At 31.8% G+C, this 24,081-nt stretch overlaps 3 protein-coding genes and 1 pseudogene across 4 annotated transcripts; 1 reads left to right on the forward strand and 3 right to left on the reverse strand.

Annotated features, from left to right (window-relative positions):
* The first annotated feature begins 3,871 nt into the window (after positions 1–3,871).
* Positions 3,872–6,600, forward strand: LOC8275647 (serine/threonine-protein kinase Aurora-2). Its single transcript, XM_002516448.4, has 9 exons — positions 3,872–4,030; positions 4,286–4,402; positions 4,704–4,850; positions 4,963–5,058; positions 5,332–5,427; positions 5,512–5,608; positions 5,698–5,815; positions 6,069–6,141; positions 6,227–6,600. Exons 1-9 carry the CDS (start codon positions 3,995–3,997, stop codon positions 6,326–6,328), a joined length of 882 nt encoding a protein of 293 aa, XP_002516494.1. The 5' UTR covers positions 3,872–3,994; the 3' UTR covers positions 6,329–6,600.
* A 220-nt stretch (positions 6,601–6,820) lies between these two features.
* On the reverse strand, positions 6,821–11,492 carry LOC8275648 (ATP-dependent 6-phosphofructokinase 6). The gene is made up of 13 exons (XM_002516449.4): positions 11,150–11,492; positions 10,952–10,998; positions 10,817–10,856; positions 10,650–10,712; positions 10,392–10,529; positions 10,097–10,255; positions 9,914–9,967; positions 9,251–9,319; positions 8,999–9,128; positions 8,592–8,857; positions 8,126–8,174; positions 7,877–8,031; positions 6,821–7,273 (listed from the first exon to the last, which is right to left on the reverse strand). Exons 1-13 carry the CDS (start codon positions 11,261–11,263, stop codon positions 7,100–7,102), a joined length of 1,458 nt encoding a protein of 485 aa, XP_002516495.1. The 5' UTR covers positions 11,264–11,492; the 3' UTR covers positions 6,821–7,099.
* An 877-nt stretch (positions 11,493–12,369) lies between these two features.
* Positions 12,370–16,433, reverse strand: LOC8275649 (carotenoid 9,10(9',10')-cleavage dioxygenase 1). Of its 2 annotated transcripts, none has more exons than XM_025156898.2 (13): positions 16,229–16,433; positions 15,963–16,100; positions 15,767–15,869; positions 14,908–15,167; positions 14,518–14,697; positions 14,354–14,432; positions 14,152–14,233; positions 13,920–13,982; positions 13,682–13,820; positions 13,189–13,516; positions 13,063–13,106; positions 12,828–12,992; positions 12,370–12,675 (listed from the first exon to the last, which is right to left on the reverse strand). In XM_025156898.2, exons 1-13 carry the CDS (start codon positions 16,337–16,339, stop codon positions 12,553–12,555), a joined length of 1,815 nt encoding a protein of 604 aa, XP_025012666.1. In that variant the 5' UTR covers positions 16,340–16,433; the 3' UTR covers positions 12,370–12,552. The 2 variants fall into 2 exon arrangements, with proteins under 2 accessions (XP_025012666.1, XP_015573113.2); XM_015717627.3 differs by having other exon boundaries at positions 15,767–15,878.
* A 3,211-nt stretch (positions 16,434–19,644) lies between these two features.
* On the reverse strand, positions 19,645–22,900 carry LOC8275650 (annotated as a pseudogene).
* Between the last annotated feature and the right edge of the window lie 1,181 nt (positions 22,901–24,081).

Genomic DNA, 24,081 nt, shown 5'->3' on the forward strand with positions numbered 1-24,081 from the left:
TCAATTACTGTCATATATTAGTAATCGAATGTATATCTTAATATCGAAGGAAAACCATTTCTTGGAAATCCAAAAGAAAAGATTTATTTCATGGTTCAAAATCTTATGGGTCTTATCTGACCTGATCTTGAAAAGGAAGTGAATGCATGCGTATATATATGTTTTAATTGAGAGAAATCCAATGGAATAGAGGCCCAATAAGTGCAAAAAGATAAAGAATAATTCTTTAAATTTTTAGCTGAATTTTAATTAAATTTTTAAATTAACATAATTAAGATTTTAAATAAATAATACAAACTAATTAAGTCTTTTTTATGTAATTCTATTATTATTACCAAGTAATAAAATAATTATTACCATTAGCTATTTTAATAAAATATAAATAATCTCTTTAATTTTAGCTAAATTTTCATTAAAATTTTAAACTTTAAATTAGCATAATTAAACTTTAAAATTTAAATAATATTGAACAATTAAGTTTCTGTATATAATTTCGGTACTACTACCTTAACTATTTTTATTAATAATGATTCATATAAAATGACACATCTAGATTATTAATTTTATTTTTTTATATTTCTAAAAAATAATACAAAATTAAAAGATAATGCAAAATTAAAATTATTATTTAAATAAAAAATATACAACCTACATTTCTACATCTAAGTTTTATCTTAATCTTTTTATTTTTCATATCTAGATTTTATCTTTTTTTAGTTTAAATATTTTTTTAATATTTATATTATTTTTTAAAAATATAAAAAATAGAATTTATAATCTAAGTGTCTTATGGTATTGGTTGTCATTTTATGTGGTCATTATCAATAAAAATAATTAACGGTGGTAGTAATGAAATTGTATATAGGGATTTAATTATGCTATATTATTAGATTTAAGGATTTAATTGTTCTAATTTAAGTTTTAATAGTTGAATTGAAATTTTACCAAAATTTAAAGAGCTATATGTACCTTTGCATAAAATGGTTTAATTATTTTATATTATTTAATTAAATGGACTTAATTGTTTCAACCTAAAATTTAAGAGTTTAATTGAAATTCGGCCAAACATTTAAAAGATTATCCGTATCTTTTTACCCTCAATAAAATATTTATTCAATAAATTATTTATATAATTAGAATTATTTATTAAATTGATTTAAATTAAAATTGAGTTTAATAATTTTATGGAGTCGAAATTGAATCTAATAGAGTGTAGTTCATTAAATTGTGAATTTATTTGTTAATTAGCTTATGAGTTCGAGTCTATAAAGGGTTTATGATTTGTTTTATGATTAAATTTGTTTATAATTAATTTTAAAAGAGTGTTAAGGACTTTCTGTTTATTATATTTTTTATAAATAAGACATGTCATATTTCATAATCAATTTTAATTTATTAAAAAAGACAAATAAATATTATATTTTTGTATATACTCTTATAAATTTAGGATCTTTTTATTTTGAAATATTATATTTTATTAATTTATTTTATATTTTTTCACTTTTTTAATCTATCTTTAATTTTTTTCATTTATTTTATTAGTACGGTTATTTTTTAAATAAAATATTTCATGATTCTATAGACATAAAAATAATTGTAAATATATTAAAAGTATAATTTATAATTTAAAATCTTTTTGATATAATTCTTTAATCAATTAAAAATGTAATTTCTGTAAAAACTTGAGCTTCAATCTTTTGAACAGTCATTTTATAATAATAATAAATATTCTATTGTTAATAAAATAAAATATCTTTTAATTAACAAATCTATTTAGAGATATTAATAAAGTGCTGAAATAAATATAAAAACTAGATAATAATATTAAGTTTGTATGATAGAATAAAGTAAGAAAATTTTAATATTTTAAGAGTATTACAAAAATGCTATTATTATTATTATTATTCACTTTAATTACGGATAAAAGATAAAAAGAAGATGCTTAGCATTCCTTTTAATTATTATTATTAGTAGTATTATATACATACATTTTTTATCCAATTTTAATAGATTATGTTTTCTTTTTAATCTATCAATAAATATGGATCAGTTTTTTTCTTAATTGTTAATTTAATGATTAAACTTTTAAAATATTTTTTAATTAGTTAGTAATTAACATTGAAATAAATAATTAATTTTTATTTCCTTAATTTTAAAATAAAAAATTATTATATAAACATTTTTAAATTCTAGTGTAAATAGGTTCTTATTTGAAACTTAATAATTATGATATTCATCCTTACTCAGTTGAAGAGTTTATCAATATTTAGATTATTATATAATTTTAAATAAATAATAATAATAATATAATCTAAAAATAATTTTTTAAAATTAAAATTAATATTAATAATAATAATAAATACTAAAAACATTTAAAACAATTGAACTTTTCTTTATATATAAGTATAATCACTAAATATTAAAATGGAAATAAAAACCACATATGCCCTAACGCATTAAAAGAGAAGCACAGATATTAAGTAAAAGCGTCTAAGTATAAGGTTTTTTGGTCAATTTATTTTTTACAACATAAATTTTACTTTTACTATATAATATTTTATTTCTTCTCCTTTTATTTTTATTTTGGAATAATTATATATTTTTTATGTTTAAATTTATCAAAGAATGACAATCGAGTAGTTGAATTTTTAAAATGAATAATTAAGTATGACAATCTATAAAAAAATAACAAGTTTAGTATTTTTAACAGGTCATACATTATAAATACTGGTGCAAATTTTTTTTTAATGTCAGATGAGATGAAAAATAAGAAATATATGGTAAAAATATGTTTTAAATAAAATAATTAATTTATTCATCATAGTATTTTTACTAAGTCATTAAAATTTTACAGCGCAATAAATATTAAGATTTATAAATTAAGAATTAAAATGATTATAACTATTAAATTGAGGATTAATAGAAGTTAGAGAACGAAAGCTATATAAAATAAAATTTACTCTAAGGCTGTATCACTCATAAATATATTTTAATTTTTGACGTGTTTAATAATTTTTGCTCTCTTATCTGCATCTGTAAAAATTAAAAATAAAAATAAAAATGAAAGTCACATGCTAAACACACCACTTTATTATTATTTTACTAGTTGTCACGCTCAATTATTAGTTTTAAGAAGAGTTTAACAAATAAAGTATAGAAAATATTAAATAAAAAAATTTAATGAAAGAAAGAGTAGTAGTAGTCCATTAGTAAGTGTGTAATACAAAACAATATCAAACTTACTAGTTAATAACAATCAACAACAGAGAAAGATAATGAGTTAAGGTTGGTAATTATTCTCAAATTATAAAGTAGAATCCTCCAATTTCGTAGCACATCGGGGAGCTTAAATAGAACGAAACTAAAATTGGCAATCATCCTCAAATCAAATAGTTAAAATCCTCCAATCTCCTTGGATTTCACATTCTTAAGTAGTAATTAAATGGAAAAAGGAGAAAGGGAAAAGAAAAAAGAAATGTTGCACCAAATATTTATATCTGGAAACCCTAATGAGGCTGGGCTACCCAAAGAGGATTTTTTGGTGCTAATTGGTGTCTCATTCCAGGAGTGGACCGCCAAAAAATACTAAATCAAATACAGTTGATATTTAAAAGAAAAGTTAATAGCCGAAAATTGGAAAGCCCATAATTAACAGTTAAAAGAAGGCCTACCAACTGAAATCAGTGACCCACCACGTGTCACAACCACGTGACGTTGAGCGATCTTAAGACACTGAACCGAAGACGCTCCCCTTCTCTGTAAAGAAAAAAGAAAAAAGCCACCTCAAAAAGGACAAAATTATTTTGAAAAAGAACTCGAGCGGGATTGGGCCACGTGGCCTACGCTACTAATTCGACCGTTGTGAAAGCGTTTATTGATTGAAACCAAACCAGGATTTCCCATTCTTATTCCTTTCCTTCTTTGTCTCTCCTCATCTTCTCCACCAAATCTCTCTCTCTCTCTAAATCTCTCTCTTCTTTACCGGTTCTATCTGATGGCGATTGCTGCAGAGACCCAACCTCAAGACAAGGTATTATCTCTCTTTAGATTTTTGTTTGAAAAGAAATAATAAGAAAGGAGTTTCTTTTCTTGATTCTTTACATGTATTTTCCTTTAATAAAGAAATCTGCAATTTTTAGGGGTTTCATGACTAATTTAGGTCCAGCTGAACATTGTAGGTCCAAATTTGCAATGGGTTTGTGGTTTCTTTGTTGTAATCTTTTATGTCTACAATAAAATCTTTAGGAATTAATGATGCGGGTGTGTATTTGGATTGGGTACACAGGCAAGTACAGAGGTGGCGGCGACGGAGAAAAGGAGATGGACACTTAATGATTTCGATATAGGGAAGCCACTTGGGCGAGGAAAGTTTGGACATGTCTATTTAGCAAGAGAGAAAAGGGTTAGTTGCTTCTTACAACACCCATTTCCTGTGCTAGTTTTTGATGTTTATGGTTATTTATTGCCGGTGCTTTTGAAATAATCAGTTTTCATTTATTGTCAAATGCATGCCCTTTTTCTTTAGTGTTCGATTGCCTTAGTTGAGTTGCTACAATATGCAACAACGTATGTCAGATCGTAGCATATATTCTTGGATTTAGCCAATGCCTTATTGAACAGCATTGATCGTGGATTTACCTGTATCCGAACTGAATATTTTAAAGTCTGCACTTGTCTAATTAATTGGATCTATGTGGGAACAGAGCAATCATATTGTGGCTCTTAAGGTGCTCTTTAAGAGCCAGTTGCAACAGTCGCAAGTTGAACATCAGCTCCGACGCGAAGTTGAAATTCAAAGTCATCTTCGACATCCCAACATTTTGCGCCTTTATGGTTACTTTTATGATCAAGTATGTTTCTAGGATCCGTGTATATATTGCCAGTCTCTTAAAAACAATGAAAAGAAAAGTTCAATGCTTGGAAATGATATTGATGTGTCTTTCGTGAATACAATTACTACAGAAGCGGGTTTATCTGATACTGGAGTATGCAGCGAAGGGGGAACTCTACAAAGAACTGCAGAAGTGTAAATACTTTAGTGAAAGACGTGCTGCTACGGTGAGTTATTTTATACCAAAGCTCTCTTTGAACTTCAGTTTACATTTTCAAACAGTGAAAGTACCTGATCTTGTTCTTTTTGTTTATTTAATTGCTGATTTAGAAACATGGCACTATTATGTCATTTGCCATGCTACTCATGGTGTGATAGGAAGAGACAAGTGCTTATCTATATGGATGACTCGATTCTTCGTTTTTAACTTACAATTGAACTTGCTATGATTAAATACTGATTACAGCTTTCAATGTTCATATATGTTATGAATGTGGCAGTATGTGGCATCATTGGCTCGGGCCCTCATTTATTGCCATGGCAAGCATGTAATACACAGAGACATCAAACCAGAGAACCTTTTGGTTGGTGCACAGGTGCTGGCAAATATCCTCCATAATATCTCACTTGTAGTTCAATAATGATAGAGTTGTTATGTGATTTTCTTTCTCTTTTATTAGGGAGAGCTCAAGATTGCAGATTTTGGTTGGTCAGTGCACACATTTAACCGAAGACGGACAATGTGTGGTACATTGGATTACCTGCCCCCTGAGATGGGTATGTAGATAAACTATTATTGTTGCTTTGATTTGCTTCTAACAGACCATCAGATTCATATTGACCATATGTTTTTGTTGATGGTGCAGTGGAAAGTGTAGAGCATGATGCTAGTGTTGATATCTGGAGTCTTGGGGTTTTGTGTTATGAGTTTTTATATGGTTCTCCTCCTTTTGAGGCCAAAGAACACTCAGACACTTACAGAAGGTGAGATGATGTCAATAGTAGACTAGGGTAAATATAGTGTGCAATTAAGCTACAAGTTTTCCTGCAAATGAGGCGGATGAATTTGCTCATAAACTATGAGTTTTGATGTAAATGAATGACTCGGGCTGCTGAATTTGCCTATCATAGAGGACTTTATTTTCTTGCAAATGCAATTGATAATTAGAGAGAAGGTAGAAATCTTATAATGGTTCTTTTTTAAGATTGCTGATGTGTTTGTGTATTGTCTATACAGGATTGTGCAAGTAGATCTTAAGTTCCCTCCAAAACCCATTGTTTCTTCTTCTGCCAAGGACCTTATTAGCCAGGTGAAATTCTTTTTAAAGTATCATATCCACAACAGCTTTAACAATATGATGTTTGAATTTTATGATGTTTTTTCTTTTACGACAGATGCTTGTCAAGGATTCTTCACAGCGCCTGCCACTACACAAGCTACTTGAGCACCCCTGGATTGTTCAGAATGCGGATCCTTCTGGTCTCTATAGGGGTTAATCTGCTTCATCAAATGTCATCTGATTAAATCATGGTTTAGTATTCTAAATGGAAATCTCACAAGAGCTCTATGGTTGGATTGTCAGAACTGGATCCCTCCCTGTGAACGACTTCTGGAAACGAAATGTGCCAGACAGACCTGTTCTTATGAGTTCATTGCACATGGTGTCTCTTAAGCTTTGTGGAATGAGAATCATTGCTTTATTGAATTATGTTAATTCATTTGTACGTTTTGGTATCCCACAATTAGTAAAAGCATATGTGTTTTTATATCTCCTTTCATTCTTTAGCATTAAGGCATTACCAACTTCTGAGATACAACTGCATGGCAATTTCAGTTGCACTGTCTCAGCTTCAAGTTAATCGCAAGTCTACTAATAAAATGCTGGTGAAAAGTTGTAAAAAGTTACATCTTGTTTAATATTATTATTATTTTAGTTTTTCTTTTCCAGCCAAATTCAATTGTTGAAGAGCCAAAATAATAACAGCACATAAAGATCAACAATGATAACAGCATAACAGCACCTGTTCCCCAAAAAATCATTCGGTACAACCAACCATTAACCAGCTATGATTTTCTCCACAAATTTCTCCAGAACTTGTTTAATCGCAAAACAAAAGAGTAAAAAAAGGTGTATAGGACAAGTATGTAAATCAGAAATAATAATAAAGTCGATATATTAATCCCTGACAGGACAGCTTCCGACTAAATATAGATCCTCTTAGCTTCTTTCATGTCATAGTCATATAAGGAGCCTATGTTGTTCCCAATTATTGGTTTCCGTCTTTCAAATTATCGCCATCCAGCTTGGTTGGAGGATCTTCCTGTTTCTTGACTTTAGTTAACACTTTGGGGCTCATGAAACTTGGCTGGTCAGTTGAAGATAGGAGCCTTGCCCACATTCTATCCGTAATGACAACATTGTTCTGCTTCTCAGTGATACGCTGGAAAAGAAAATTTCACAGAAATGAGTAATATAGAACCATTTGACATTTGTTTGGAGCTTGCAGGCAATCTCTAAAAGGAAATGCTCCTAACTATATCTGTGCAGCAAACTAAATTATGACTTCATGCATTAAATCCAAAAGCAGACCTATCTATTAATGATCAGATCAGAAAATATAGTTTGGGAAAGCTGGTACAAGTACTAATATTAAAAAAAGAAATATCATATTCAGTTCCCAAACTTGTTGAGCAAGTGATACAAGATCAAATAAGACTGATTTAGCTCATTAGGATTGACAAAGAGACTTCACCTGAAACAGTCAGTTGACACTTTTGTTCAAGTTTTGTTTTACAGCATAGTCTAGATGCAAAAACACTAGAGTCCAAATTGAAGAATATGCTGGAGCACGCATATCACTATTAAGCGTCCAGCACAACCGAAGTGTTAATGATATGAATATGCACCCAGTACTGAATTAGTAGTACTTTCCTAACAGCATGACAATAAAAAAAATTGTGGCAGTTGATACTATATCACCAATTAACTCCACAAGGTTTAGTTTTCTAATACAAAAGGTTTTTCAGAGCATAGAGGAACTTACATTGAAAGGAATATAAGCATGTCGACCATTAACAGGTCCAACCGTGAAGCCTGTGTATCCAGCCATTGCCCCATGAACTGCACTGTGAGCAAGGAGAGTGCAGTACACATTATCGGATGCGTTGCTTGGAATTGCACGGATCATGTATGTAGGATCTGCCAGATGGTTTAACATGTCATCCACATATGTATATGATTCGAATTCAAGTGGAAAGACAATGGAAACATAAAACAAATGAAAGGCACATACCAATATACTTCAGAGTGATGTTCATTCTATGTTCTCTCGCAAAATGATCCTAAAATAGAGAAAAATGAAAATAGAAAAGACAGTAACTCAGCCAACAAAGAATTATTCATAAATCCTATGTAATTTACAGGGAGTGCAATTTTATGTTTTAACTTTTCAACCAAGAGTGCAAATTCTTTATCAATAAGAACTAGACATCCGGCTCAACCATAAAATGGAGAGCAACTCTCACAAAAAGGAGTATCATAAAAATAAAACTCATGCGGAATGCTTAAGATGCTGTAGACAGACAAGAAAATCAACAAAGTACAAGACTGAGACACTGATTAAGAAATCTCTGTAGTAATTTTTTCAGCCAAAGAATTATAGTATCTAGATTTAGTCTAAACTGTCACAAGAGAAAATGACTAGTGCTTAAGAAATTTAATATGAGATTCTGTAAAATATTGTATATTATGATAAATACCTTGATCCTCTGAGATATCCATAACCCAACATCCTGAAGCAGCTTATTCCCTGAAGCATCCTGTTGGTTCATGGATTGCAGACTTTTTGAAACAAGATCCTGTCCTGCTCCCTCGGCAATAACAATAACCATGTGCCCATTTTCTTTAAGTCGTTTTCCAATAAATTCAAGAAGACCACCCTGTCCTTCGAGATAGAATGGTGACTCTGGAATCAGACAGCAATCAACATCCCGGCTGGCAAGTGTAGCATACATTGCAATGAACCCTATACCAGTAATTCCCATTAAACTAGAGAAAGGCTCTATAAGGATAGTACATAAATCCTAATGATGAAACCATATACAGATTTTACCATGTCAACATAGTTGTTAGAACTGAAATCCGCCTATGACTAACATTAACTTACCACTATATCGCCCCATTAGCTTCACAACACCAATACCATTCTCAGTACTTTCGGCCTCAACATGTGCTGCATTAATTGCACGTTGAGCCTCTTCAACCGCAGAGTCAAAACCAAAGGATTTGTCAATAACCTGAATCAAAAGAAGGAAGCTTAATCAAAACAGAAACAAGAATTTGTAAATGATTACTGTCGAGGAATGATAGGAAACAAATTAAATAGTCATAACAAGTCAGAGGTGTTGAAGATAAGCACAGGAATATCATTGTCGATGGTTTTTGGAATTCCAGCAACTGCAACTTTTAGGCCACGCCGTTGGATTTCCTGTACGGCAAGAACCATGCTGTTTAAAATTTAGTAGTAAATAGAAGCATATATATAAACAAGGCAATTAGAAGTGCTGAGCAATATCATAGACATAAAAGACAGTGTTGCAAATTCATATTCGACAGAGCTAAAAAACACTTCAGTAGGCATTGAAATCAAATTATAATTTTAACTGTCAAATCTTCAGAAACTTCCTGTACTGTGATAGAGACCATTCCATCATATATGGAGAGAAGTTCATTATAAGAGTCAAAATAGAACCTCAGAAGGACTACAATACTCTACTAATAGCTAACATAGAACAAATTAATTCTATTCAACCAAGTTAAAAACATGCAAATATATATTTTGGCCGGAAAAGAACTGAGCCTACTGAAGTTATACATTGCACAGAGGAGAAAATTAAATAGTTGAAGGAAACTTTGTACAAGTGTTTAGTATATGATCAAATTTATTCCTAGTAAAGATAGACTTGATCCTCTTTCTGTCGCATGTTTTCTAATGTTATTTACAAATATTGTCATGCTGTGTTTAACGTGATCTCAAAAAATGTAATCATTATCTTTCAGAAGTGGTGTACATAAAGGTTACCTCATAAATGACCGCTGCTCCTTTTTGAGTTCCATCGCCTCCAATTATGTAGACCTGGATAATCACAGGGGACAATCAGGACCTACACATAGAATTCAAATGCTACAACAATTTAAATTCACAAGGGATTGAAGTTTGTTCTGACAAATTTAAATTGAATGGAAAATCCTACCACATGCAGACCTGATTAATTCCACGATCCTGAATGCTGTCAACTATCTTGGATTTATCATGGCCACCTCTTGATGTACCCAATATAGTACCACCACGTTTATGAATGTCATTGACAACCTTAGGGGTCAAAGCAACGGTGTTTTTGGAATAGAAACCCCTGTAGCCTCCCTATAATTGTGGCAAGGAAAATGTGCTAATAAGTGAGACCCTCAAAATCATTAAGTACAAATCTTAACTTTAGAAAGATAACATGCATTAAAAGCATAAAAAGAACTTGATGCTTATCTGAGAAGCAATAACTCACATCAATTCCGAGAACTTTGGTAACACCGTACATATGATGAAGGCCACAGACAATCTCTCTGATCACCGTATTGAGACCAGGACAAAGACCACCACATGTTACAATACACGCGTGCACTTCATCAGACTTAAAATACACCTGATACCAGCAAACAGGTAAGCAACATAGTGAGTAATGAGCAAAATGCCAATAGCAAATGCTTTAATGAATCTCATCAATTCAACAGAACTAGACACACCAATAAAGTAGTAGAGATACCTTCTGCCGAGGTCCAGCACGCCGAAAGTGTGTCCCTCTTGGACCATCCTTGTGAACAACAATCTATAAATCACAGAACTAAATAATCTTAGATTACATTAATTTGAAAAATAAATGGATTAGAAAGTAAGAACACCACGAAAAAGTTTTTCTTTTTTTTAAATAACCTTTTGCGCAACAGTATCATCCACATTAACAAAGTACTGCCTGAAACACAAAAAACAATGATCAAATAAATAGGCAATAAGAACTAATAATGCCAAATCCAAAGCAGAGAGACACGAAAACTATATTCGAGTTACTTGACCGCTGAGTAGGCTGGATTATCTTGCAACGGATTCGGATACGTCTGCAAACCAGCACCATTCCCAAGAAAGAAAAAAAAAAAGAAAGAAACCAAATGCACTGAGAAAGATGCACGCATTACTTGCATATGACTAAAAAAAAAAACCAAATATATGAATCCCTAAGCGATAAAAGAGGAGGCAAGCGTTATTTACAGGGAGATCAGGAATATAATCAGTTAAGTGAGGAACATCTTCAAGCAGATAACCAGCTTCTCCATTTACTATTTTCATCATCTGCGACTGCAAATTACCGTCTGCGTTTCCCATCTCTTTTAAAACGAAATGACTGCGTGCTTTTTTTTTCGTTTTTTCTTTTCTGTTTACTTGGATTTGAAACAGAGAGGAAAGCAAGAAATGGAATCTGATTTGTAATTATAGCTGAGAAGTATGTATCTGTATTCGCGCATTTGCTTCCACTTACAAGGCCATGTTTAGAAGTGAACACGTGAGTGGAGTGATGCCTGCCGGGATGTGGAGTGCGAAAGCGATGTCGTTTTAAAGAGAATAAAGGAAAAACAGGTGGCGTGGATTTAGCATGTTTGCCCACTGGTTTTGAAAATTCCTTCACATTTTGATTTTGGTTTTACTTTGATACTGCTATTGCTATCCTATTTGCCATGGGCTTAGCTCATTGGTTTTCTAAATCAGATTTTATCTTGGCTATTCGGTACGAATTGCATTCAATCATTGGATAAAAATTATTCATGTCTTTTTGCCAAAAAAAATAAAATTAAAAAAACAAATTATAGATAATTCTAATTATAAATTTCTCTCTAATTATCGATTACTTTTAATTATTTATTTTTTGGATTATCAACGAATATATCCAACCAAAAGCTACATATTTAATTATGTTTATCAATTGCTTCAAAGAAAACATGTCTTTAAAGAATATTATCCAACGCTTTATGCTCAATTCCATTCAAGTAAATAATGTCAGAGTTTGAATCTTCACCGGCTGACACTATTTTTAATTTACATCTTTCACATGACAAATGTTATATTTTCTAATTGAGCTATAAGATTAAAATAAAAAATCAGTTCAACAATTTAGTCCCCAGAATTAATTGAATTGCACTTTAACCCCTTAAAAGCTTGTCAATTTTTTATATCTTTTTATGAATGGAAATGTAGCTTAAAAGTCGTATTTTGAAATAACAAAGGCAAACCTAAAGAGAATATTTGTAGTTTTTCTTCTCAAGTCTTTTCTTTTTGACTGGCTTTCTTCTTAATTTCCAAACCAGACAGGAAGTATCGGAAAGTTTTGATCAAGGGTCGAGTAATAAGCCAAATGGGCTTTTCACTTCTGGACTTTCTCTTTGAACTTCCTAATCATTGACGCCTTGAAACTTTTTTGATTAAGAGCTAATCAATCATATCATATGATTACTAATCAGTCTATTTTAAAACCATGAACGAGCAGTGTATACACCTAGTTATATAAACGGTCGACATATGTTTTTAGCTGTGATATATTTGGATTATAGATCATTCACCTGAGTACATAGATTGAGAGATATTCCTGAAGTAAATATTATCCAAATCTGAAAGCTTTATTACGTGAAGTTTTGCAATTGGGTCGGTAAAAATACTCCATGAAAACCATATGGGACCCTGGAAGGCAATGTGAACTTCGCAACTGGTTCAGCAGTGAACTTCTTGGCGTCAATTATATATGCCTGCAAAAGAAGAAGAAAAAAAAAAATTAAAATACAGAGGATATATTAATTGATATCAAAATGTAACTCTCATTTGTAGTTATGAAAAAAAAACTTTGGACCGAAAAATGTATAAAGACTTCAAAAACATATAAATATAAAATATGACTTACTTTAGAGACATTAGTATCTTCATTGTGGACGAAAGTGATGATCCAACCATCGTCTTCTTCAGGAGTACTTGCTGTTTTAGGAACAAAAGCAGCTCCAGTGCAAAAGGTGTTCTTCTCAAATTTATGGTATTCCACCTTTATCACCTCATCGAATTTGTTCTCTCCCTATCTCCAAGAATTAAAATTTAGTTACCATATACCAAAATGGAAAAATAAAAGTGCACTTGGTTTCTACCTCTTCAAAGTACAATTTGGCTAGACCTCCATATTTTGCCATGCCTGAAAAGTAATCATTCTAGCATAAGCCCCTGCAAATCTTCAGACAGTAATTATACACACAGAAAAGACTTTGTATTATCACCTGAGACATAACTAGCCTCAGAGTCCACAACTTGTGTGTAGCCATATTTATTTCTGAGACCAGTAAAGTCTGCATTGATTATTGGAAAGTCCATAGAGAATTCAGTTCCTGTAAGATATTTCTCCTTAACCTCTCCGGTTTGCATGTTTAATCTCCATTCGTGGCAACGACTAAACGACAAGCCAACTTCATTACTGCTATTAGTTATTTCTTCAACTGATGATGATTGTATAGGTCTAAACCTTCTTGAAAACCACTCAAATTTATCTAATCCCTTATCAGGTCCTGGTATGATTGAATCAAGAGCCTTACATCCCCACACCACGACCTGTTTCTCATATAAATGTTTAAAAACATAATACGTCAAGAATCTGATAGCAGGTGCATGTAAAATGAACCAGATACTGCAACCTTTGGTTTAACCGTATTGAATGAAAAAATATATAAAGAAAAGGAGAGAATTAATTTAAGATTCCTCGTGCATATCAGTTACCTCATCACCGTCCTCGAAGCAATTAAGGATGTGAAATGTGCAGTTTGGTTCCACCTTAAACCACTTGATGGAATTTGCATCACCATAGCGAGGCATTATCCCTATCCTTGAATATTCTTCCTTATTATACTGAATTAACCTATACAAAACATGGAAAGTTTTCTTTATTTGGCAACTGGAAACTCATTTCTACTCCAAAGTCTACGAAAAGTTTTGAAATCCAAGAATTTGTACTCACGGGCCTCCTCTAAGTAGCCGGGTTATGTCTATGGTTAGTGCAAAATCCAAGATCACATTGTACCTGCAAACATGGAAGAAACATTTTCATCAAAAGTATCTTCTTCTTTTCCTTTCCCTTTCTTTTGGTTATTAATCATGAAATATAATGGAATCGTCTTCTGAACTAGGAAATTAAGTGTGGAGAGAAAAGAAAAACTATTTAGTTTCCATGTCAGGCCGAACACACTCACCTCTCTGTAACTCCAATATCATGGCAAAGGGTGCATCTATTAAATCTTAGATCCGCTTTATGAACCAATCTCTTCCCATCAGCTGAAAATCGGATGTTCATTTGATGCATTAGAATTTAGAAAAAGTAAAATTCTGTACTAATTACAAAGTTTTGATAATGCAAAACTTGTTCTGGAAATAGATATTGAGAAGCAAATATACCAGAAATTACTCCCACTTCCATGAAAGGTTTTGTTGCATCCACTCCCATTATTACCAGCTCCCCAGTCCCTGGAACTCTCTATAAAAACTAAAAGGACAATTTAGAACCAGACAAGCAGGTTATCCTTAATACACACATATACACATAGAGTGCAGGCAGGAACCTTTGGGTGGCTAGTAAAAGGTCGGTTCCAGGATCCATTGACATCCCAATTGCCTAATGTTTTGAGTGTGAAGATGTCAATTTCTTGAGGAATGTAATTTTCAGCAACTGAGTAGAATCTCCCCGCATGCTCAAATACATTGGTGTTACTAAGGTGCTTGTTAATTTTTCCGAACCGCAGCTGAAAATATATATAGATATTATTATTAATTAGATGGTAATGCTTGCCAATTATGCCTAAATCAACTTTTCGATGAATTTGATCAAAAGATTAAAGCTAGCATATGGCTACCAGACAGACACTCGACTACTAAACTCTAATCGAATAGCACCAAGTAGGTTAGCTAATGGTAAATAATTTCAGTGATAAATTTAATTAGTATGCACGCACCAGATTCAGGAAGAAAGCTGATAAAATTGCTGCTGAATTGCCTTCTATTGCAGGAAGAAAAGATGGTTTGTTTCTATGTTTTTCTAGCTTAAACGTTTCGGTTTCGACATGTCGATTATTGTAGAGGACAGTCCAGCTTCCATCAATAGATTTATTAAAGTACAGAACATGAAGCATCCCTTCTCCTTCCACCCAAATGTTACTTGACCTTCCAAATAAAGAAACTGTTGATTTCAGTCCCCCGAAAAGTGGATTTGGTCCTGCAGTTAAATTAAAGATTAGCTGCATTTTTACCTTCCATGGTCGAAACAGTAAGAGCTTCGACTTCTCTTCCTATTTGTTGAACAAGTTAGTAAGCTAACTGGGTTTTGTTCTGTTATTAAAAGCATCATTGAATAAGAAATAGAGAGAATCTCTCTGAAACACTATTGGATTTGTTGACTTATTTAATCGTCGCACTGAAACTTGTTTAATTAATCTTAGATAGCTCCAACTAATCTGATCTGATAAAATTCTTTATTAATTCTATCTAATGGCCCTGTTGCTTCCATGGATTATCTAAAAGTTTCTTGTTTTCCACTGTAAATGTCTTTGGGTTTTTTGTCCTAACCTATGAGGATGCGACAATGACAAACTGTCAGGTATTAAGGCAGAGCGACTCTGTTCTATGTTTGATCTTATGTCTTGTTGCATGCTTTTCAAGGTATATCCACCGGAAAGATGCCAGTTTAACTTTCCAATGCTTGTCATCATCTAATAGGATTTCCTTGTTGGATTTAGAAAAGAACAAAAATGAATGATAACATCTTCTAAAAGATATAATGACGGATTGGGGAAAAAAAAACTATACATAATATACCATTTCTGATATAGACACCACCAGGAAAATCATCTGGAACCGTCCCTTCAATGCCGGTGACAAGAACAGCTTTCTTCAATTCATCAACCGGAGCAAGGTTGCTCTGCAAGGACTAAGTTAACTTAGTCTACGTCATGGCACTCGTAAACCAAGCCTGGCAATGTCTTATTATTGTAACAGGATTAATGCAATGAACCTGAGATGGGAGCAATGAGTGGTCAACAAACACAAAAACAGAATCAACAAAGGCATCCAACAGTTTCAAAGAAGCGTTCTTGATGGCTTTGGAGACGTCAATTTGCAGAGGATGTACCTGCAACTCTCTTGAGAATGGCTGCTCATGAGATGACGAAAAGAAACACATATTAAATTTGGGTACACCCTTAAATTTTTGCTAGTGAATACAATGTCAGAAAATGAATATCCTGGTTTTTGTTTTTTCTGGAGATTGGTGTAACTTACTTTGAGAGTAGAGAAGACTGTGGTTTTGATGCCATGAAATCTGTCTGAGAAGGAAGGCTTGTGTATGGAGCAATTCACTTGTAAGAAAGGTAATGAAGAGGCCATGGACATCTAATTGCGTAGCCGGTTACCAAGTTCATGACATGACAACTATAAATAGTACATCACTCGAGTCCTGAGGACCGAAGTGACGTGTTCAGTTTTCTCTTATGCCATAGAAATTTCCTCGCCACTACCTCTATGAAACCGACCGTCCTACAAAGCTTACTAGTCTCTTTAATTATTAATCTTTTCCAAATTTGTAAATAGCACAATTAAGTGATATATAGGAAATGAGGAAAAGGGAATTATCTCCATCAAATAATAGGAAGATTTAGATAATGAATTTTTTATTTTTAATTTGTTGTGATAAAAAAGATATATTCTATTTCTTACTAATTATGGAGGTAAATTTTCTTTTGGATAAAATGATGATTATTTTTACAATTAAATCTCTCTTCCTAATGAAAATGACTGAACATTAGTAAAACCAAAACTCATGATCTGTTTGTTATGTAATAAAAGTTTATCTCAATATAGAAAATGACACATGTACATCTTTATTGGGTTAATATATCTAAATTTATTTTTTGATAGAATATTTAAATTTATTTTGATAAAACTAGTTCTTATATATTAATATTATTATTTTCACAACCTAAATAATTACTATAATATTGAAAAAAATTGATATTAATATTATTTCAAGAGCCTATATAATCAAGTCTATCTTTTAGTCTTTTAATTTTTTTTTTATCTATATAGATTCATAGGGCTAGCAAATCGGATCATGCGTGTTAAAACACGTCTATAACATAAAATGGCTAATCTGAACACGACTCTTTTAACTAATTGTGTCAAAACATCAAATTAAAACATGAAGACATTTATTAACTAGATTAAATATATCAATTCTTATAACCCGTTTAATAAATTAAATTTTTAAAAATTATATATTTAAATAAAAAATTAATCATTATAATTCTTAAAAATATATTTATTTAATCATAGAATGACTCAAGTTTGAATTATTATTTTAAATCATAATTATATCTTTATAAATAATAAAATTAGTTAAAATAATAATTATATCTTTATATATAAACATATGAAGAGAAAGAATAAATATATTTATACATATATCGTATGTACTTATTAATTAATATATCCATTTAAGTAAATGTGTTTAATCGTGTGATTTGCGGATTAGGCAAGTCAATCTATTAAATTTAATTTTTTTCGTGTGATCCAAACTTTTTTATTTTAAATTCAAATAATGTTTAATTATGTGTCATTGAACATGTCGTGTTAAAGATAATTGGATATTCATCTCTTTTTTTTTTTTTATTAAAAAAAGATAATTATCTTTTTATATTTGAGATAAAGCTATAAATTTATTTAATGCGGAAGATGAAACTTGAATATTTCTAATTTCAACTAGAACTGGAGTATTAGCCTCTTAACATCTTTCATTATGTTTATTCAATATTATTCGTTTCATTTCCTTTCTTCTTAACTTTTCTTTCACCGTAAATCGTGTTTTGTTCAGATATAAAAAAGACATGGAAACCTAGAAATCTTTTTGTCTTGCTCACTACAGTCGATAATCATTTGGGTTTAAAATAAAAATAGTAGTTCTTGGCACCTCGGCTTGCGAGTGCATATGCTAGTGGGAAGTGTGTTTTGTATTTGGAAGGATTGTCTCCATTGTAAGCATTTTTGTTTTAGTATTATTAGTTAGGCTAATCTGGCAGAATTCTTCAATTTTCTGTGTCTTTTCAATTGCATTCTATTTTCTAATTCAGTAAGTACTGAAATTCACATATTAATTATTAATTATTATAAAAAAACCTGTTTACAATCGTTGACATACATACAATATATATATAATAAATAAATTTTGGTAGTTCAATAGTGGCAAATCCTCTAGAGGTCAAGTGGGTTGGGTCTGCAGAAGCAACTCAGCCACTGTTCCTTGAGGTTCCAAGAGATGATTGATGGGAATGCCGCATTTTGGATGTAGCAAAGGGAATAGACAGGCATTTGGAGATTTTGGAATATTCTCTTTGGGAAATGCACATACATATTATATAAGGACAAACTTGCAAATGTATGATGTCCAGGTAGAGATTATTTTTAATAATAATTGTGGAGCTGATCAGACATTGAATATGATAAGCACTCGCATAACAACTGAGGACTATTTTAATTATAGGATTACTTAATCATATACGTATGCTGGATAGTTGCCTTGCATGGTTTTATGTGCGGGGAATCATATCATTTCTAGACACAAAACATAGTATTATTATTCACTTTCATATCATATCTGCACTAGCCAGTGATTTCTATTATATTATCCATATACATCCATCTTTTCATGAATAAAAAAAAATTATAGAAAAAAAGAATTCAAGTCTTTTCATTCGTTAACATTTATTATTATTTTCCCCTGCTTTCGTCTAATTATGTCATCAAGGAGAGCATATTCTAAAAGATCCTCTTCTTCTTTTTCTAAGTAAAAAAATGAATTTTATTGATGATTTGAAGACAATGAGGTTCTCATCAATCCAAATACGTTCTAAACTTGGGTCACGTTCGTAATGAGCTAAACAATATACAATTTTATTATTATCTCCACAGATCCATCATGAATGCCACTGTCCTGAACAATGTAGAGTGCCATCTCCAGCCATTGCTTCAGCAATAACGCTGGTACAAATGAACCGAAATTCCTTATAAGTTTTTTTCTGACTAGTTCCAATGTATATTCCTACATATTTATTAATCTGATAAATAATTGATATGTATATATATATATTCTCACTGTAAGTAAGAATTATCTATCTCCTGTAGCACCAACAACCATGACCCCACCCCTTCCATATCCAATCACAAAATCAGAACCCCATTATTCCATCTTTGAGAATTACTGTTATCTTTATTCACTTTGCCCCATACCTTGAGGAAAGAGACCATAACTCATTCTTCTCCACTATAGGCGTCGGCATGTCCTATGCACTTCTACAAGATTGATATCCCAATCTTAAATTGATAGTAACAATGGTTCAATTGAGAAACAAAGCCTGATCAAGTTTATACCATAAAGACCATGCCACCATTTTAACTAGAAGGTATCAAAATTGTTACCTGCCCATTAATGAGAGACAATTTAATCCATCTCTTAAAAAGAAAAGGTCATTTGTTATAATTGAAGTTATGGCCTTATGGGTACTTTTTGATTATTTTTTGAAATTGAATAAGTGTTAAAATTATATATAGTTCAATGTAATTTGGAGAAACTTTGGAAATTGAGTGGTATGGCTAAGCAAAATACACCAATAAAAGATTTAATTGCAAAGAGTAACTCTCAATCCTTCCTCCTAAAAAGGATAAACAAAAAGATGGATTGACCTTTTCTTTTATTTACATAAAAATCTCCTCATATGCTCTTAGGATCTTAGAGGAGTCCATGGTTACATTAATGATGTAATCTGTGCAACTATTTTAACTGGGCAAAGGGATTGGCATGAAAGCTCCATGAAATCCGTAGGGTACTCTGCAAGGCAGTGTTATCTTGGCAACCGGCTTGTCAGAAAAATTCTTTGCATCAATTATACAAACCTGAAACAACAAAGTCAGGTTAATGATTTGATATATGTATTCTGTATTATTCAAGTTAGAATCCTCTGTTTTTGCTATCAATTTTGTGACTCTACTTCAGATAACTCCGTATCTTCATTGTGAACAAAAGTGACAATCCAGCCATCATCTTCTGCAAGGCCTCCTTCTTTAGCGATAAAGGTTGCTCCCGTGCAGAAGGTTTTCACCTCAAATTTATGGTATTCCACCTTTATAAAACCAAAATTCAGCCTAGCTAATAAAAATTATGGGGGCGCACACACGTATATATACATGTTTACCTCAGTGGCTGTCCCTCTGAAGTGTAGCTTGGCCAGAGCTCCAAATTTTGGCAGGCCTGAAACATGCACAATTGAGAACTTTTTTTCCTTTTCATACTAAATAAAAGATCAGCGCGCATATATATAAAGGAAAATTCATAGGACCATGGCCCCATTTTAGGTGGAAGATAAGATAGCATGGCCCGTTCCTGTACGTGTAAAGATGACGAGCACAAGATTTTTAATCAGGACAAACTTTTCTTCTATGTTTGTGCTGTGGACTTTAAAATTACCTGAGATAGAGCTTGCAATGGAATCAACAACTTGTGTGTAGCCATATCTATTTTTGGTCCCAGTAAATTCTCCATTGATCATAGGAAACTCCAAAGAGAACTCAGTTCCTGTAACGTTTTTCCCCTTCACTTCTCCTGTTCGCATGTTCAATCTCCACTCATAGCAACGACAGAAAAATAGCTCATCTTTTGTCAAGGTTTTCTTGTCTTCTTCGACTGTTTCAGTATATGTCAGTCTTCCTGAAACCCACTCAAATTTTTCCAAATTTGTATCAGCTGATCCTGATATGATCGATTCAAGTGACCTGCAACCCCACTCGACAACCTGTTCATCCACCAAAGTAAAGGCATATATTAAGCAATCTTTAATCATAATTTAACTGAACTAGATGGTCTTTTTTATTTTACTAAATTACCTCGTCACCATCCTCAAAACAGTTGAGAATGTGAAATGTGCAACAGGGTTCCACATCAAACCAACAGATAGAGTCTGCATTTCCATATCGAGGCATAATCCCAATCCTTGCATATTCTGTCTTATCATACTTCAACAATCTGTATATCGAAACAGATTAATTACACAACTAATTTACTGTACTTCAAAAAACAAATTTAATTCATTGTAACGATGTTCAAGAATTCAAATACTTATGGCCCGCCTTTAATGAGTCTTTGGATGTCAACCGTTAGTGGAAAATCCAACAACACATTGTATCTGCAACAGCATGCCATGAATTGTTAATGCATATCAAGACTACAATTTTCGTGCTGTACTTTCACTTTCAGACTGAAGAGAAGACAACAGATTATCACTTACTTCTGTGTAACCCCAAAGTCATGACAAAGAGTGCACCTATTGAATTTGAGGTCGACTTTGTGTACTAGTCTCTCTCCATCAGCTGCATATTTCAGGTTCATCCGATGCACAAGAAACATAGCACAAAGCATTTAATTCGCCTTATTTTGTATCGGAAAATATATCAAACAAAAACACTGAATCATTTCTAGAGTGTACATACTTCCTAAAGACAGGAATTGCCAGAGTGCCCCTATAGGACAAAGTATGAAACTTTTTAGCCACTGGCCCAGTGCTATAAAATTTTATCTTAAAAATGATAATCTTACCAGAAATTACTCCCAATTCTAAGAAAGGCTTTGTTGCGTCCAGTCCAATTGTGACCGATACCCAGTTCCTGGAGCTCTCTGTAACAGGAAAGGAATGATTTAGGAAACAGTCATTCAGATTTGATGTTAAATGTGGACGATGTTTTCTTTCTCCTTTTTTTGGAGTAAAATTTGTACTTTTGGGTGGCTGGAAAAGGGACGATTCCAAGCTCCATTGACATCCCAATTGCCTAAAGTTTGAAGTGAAAAGATGTCAATCTCTTGAGGCATGTGATTTCAGGCAATTGAGTACAACTTCCCCGAATGCTCAAAAACATTAGTATTGCTGAGGTACTTGTTAACTTTGCCAAATCTCAACTGAAATGTTCCCACAGAGAGATTCATCAGATACAATTACAAAATTTGATTAACAAAAAGGACAAAATATAGAATAAAAAGATTTATATGCTTCCAACATTATGGGCAAGTTTTTAATTTTATCAGAAGTGGTTTCTTATTTTGGGATACATGCAATTATCTTCTCTAGCTTTGCTAAATACGTCTCTGTCGTATATGCGGATTCCATATGCAGACTTCTTGTTGTGGCTATTACTTTTTCAAAAAAAAAAAATTATTAATTTAAATTGTATTTGGTTATGGATTAGTATTGCCTACCACATTCAGTAAATATGCCAATAAAATGGCCGGCGAATCACCGTCAATGGCCGGAAGAAATGAGGGCTTGTTTCTTTGCTTTTCAAGTCTGTACGTTTCAGTTTCCACATGTCTATTGTTGTAGCGGACAGTCCATCCTCCTCCATCATTATTTTTATCAAAGTAAATGGCATGAAGCATTCCTTCTCCCTCTATCCAAATGTGCCCCGTTTTTCCGAACACAGAAGATGTAGATTTTAGTCCTCCAAACAGAGGATTTGGACCTGCAATTACAATGGATTTTAAGCATATTATATATTACTTCGAATACAATTAATGAACAAGAAGCATAAAGACATATTGAGAAAGCTGACCATTTCTTATGTAAATGCCCTCTTGGAAATCGTCAGGAATTCTTCCTTCAATGCTGCTTACAAGAACAGCTTCTTTCAATTCATCAACAGGAGCAAAATTACTCTGCAGAAGTTTACCCGTGTATTAGGAAAAGAAATACTGATTAGTTCATTTTTATTCATTTCAATGGTACCTGGGATGGAAGCACTGGCTGATCAACAAACTCAAACGCAAAATCAACAAAGGCGTCCAAGAAGTTTCAAGGAAGCATTCCTGATAGTTTTCAAGATGTCGATTTGAAGGGGAAGCTGCTGCAAATCTTTCATGAATGTACTCTATCGGTAGATTACTGTCACATATTATTAATTTTAGATAATTAAATAAATATTAATTATTTAATATTAAAATATAAAATCTTTATATATAGATATTATTTATTTATTATAGTGTATATATGCAGTGTAAATAAAAATTAAAAAATGAAAAGTCCCGCTTTCTTTTAATAAGATAAAATAGCAAGTGAAACAAGTTTATATCCTTGGAATTATTAATATCCTCTGAATTTCAAACTAAATATTCACAAGCAGGCTGAGACATACGGTCAATTAAAAGCTTAAGTTTTTTCGTCCAAATAATTGAAGGGATTCAATAATAATAATAATAATAAATAAATAAATAAATAATCAAGAATACTTAAATATCATATCAGAACTCAAATAAAAAGAAAAATAAAGAGCCATTAATATAGCCTAGAAAGATATTGGTATCTTTTATAAGGATAAATCTTTATAGTTGAATTTGACTAAATTAAAAGAGTAATGGAAGCTGAGCAGACCACTGACAGCACACACGGCAACTTTCATGTGAATATCCAGAGAATTCAATTCTTTGCTAAGCAAAGATTAGTAGGAATTATAGGTGGCCGGATAAATTAAAATAGTAATAAATAGATTTGGAATGAGATTAAAATTTAATTTTATTATTTTATTGGTGGGTCGGTACATATTTAAACCGGTATATTAAAATTTATTATACTTTATTTTATTTTGTTATTTTAAATATATATTTTAAGTTTTATTAAATGTATATTTAGATTGTATTAATATATTGAATATCTAATATTAAATATTTAGATTAGTTTATATGTTATTATATTTATATTAGTTTTTATACATTTTACTAATACTATCAGCTTTTTCATAAATATGCCTAAAATTTTATTTTTATTTCTAAAATATTGTCCGGCCAACTGGAAATTATTTTTTCATAGAAAAGCTTTAAAAAATATATATATATTGCTGAGCCATCAAGCTCATAAAATGCACCGTATGTTAGAATGACTAATGCATCGCTTTAAATTCATCCTCTTGTATCGAAACTTTTTAATATAACAATGAACTTTAGTTTTGAAACAAAATCGTTTATTCTTAATATCTATTATGCCTTTGGCAAGCCAAAAATTATAGAATCACGAGAATCAAACATTATACATGGTGGGCGCATCAGA

The sequence above is a fragment of the Ricinus communis genome, chromosome 3, assembly GCF_019578655.1.
Source record: "Ricinus communis isolate WT05 ecotype wild-type chromosome 3, ASM1957865v1, whole genome shotgun sequence".
NCBI classification, from domain to species: domain Eukaryota; kingdom Viridiplantae; phylum Streptophyta; class Magnoliopsida; order Malpighiales; family Euphorbiaceae; genus Ricinus; species Ricinus communis.

Coding starts and splice junctions, on each gene's coding strand:
- LOC8275648 (XM_002516449.4), bottom strand. CDS start 11,263: ATGGGAAACGCAGACGGTAATTTGCAGTCGCAGATGATGAAAATAGTA. Junction 9,968..10,096: donor AGGATCGTGGAATTAATCAG/GTCTGCATGTGG, acceptor GTGATTATCCAG/GTCTACATAATTGGAGGCGA. Junction 7,274..7,876: donor ATGCTTATATTCCTTTCAAT/GTAAGTTCCTCT, acceptor TTTCTTTTCCAG/CGTATCACTGAGAAGCAGAA.
- LOC8275647 (XM_002516448.4), top strand. CDS start 3,995: ATGGCGATTGCTGCAGAGACCCAACCTCAAGACAAG. Junction 5,609..5,697: donor TTACCTGCCCCCTGAGATGG/GTATGTAGATAA, acceptor TTGATGGTGCAG/TGGAAAGTGTAGAGCATGAT. Junction 5,816..6,068: donor CACTCAGACACTTACAGAAG/GTGAGATGATGT, acceptor TTGTCTATACAG/GATTGTGCAAGTAGATCTTA.
- LOC8275649 (XM_015717627.3), bottom strand. CDS start 16,339: ATGTCCATGGCCTCTTCATTACCTTTCTTACAAGTGAATTGCTCCATA. Junction 14,433..14,517: donor CTTTTACTAGCCACCCAAAG/GTTCCTGCCTGC, acceptor TAGTTTTTATAG/AGAGTTCCAGGGACTGGGGA. Junction 13,517..13,681: donor GCTTCGAGGACGGTGATGAG/GTAACTGATATG, acceptor TATGAGAAACAG/GTCGTGGTGTGGGGATGTAA.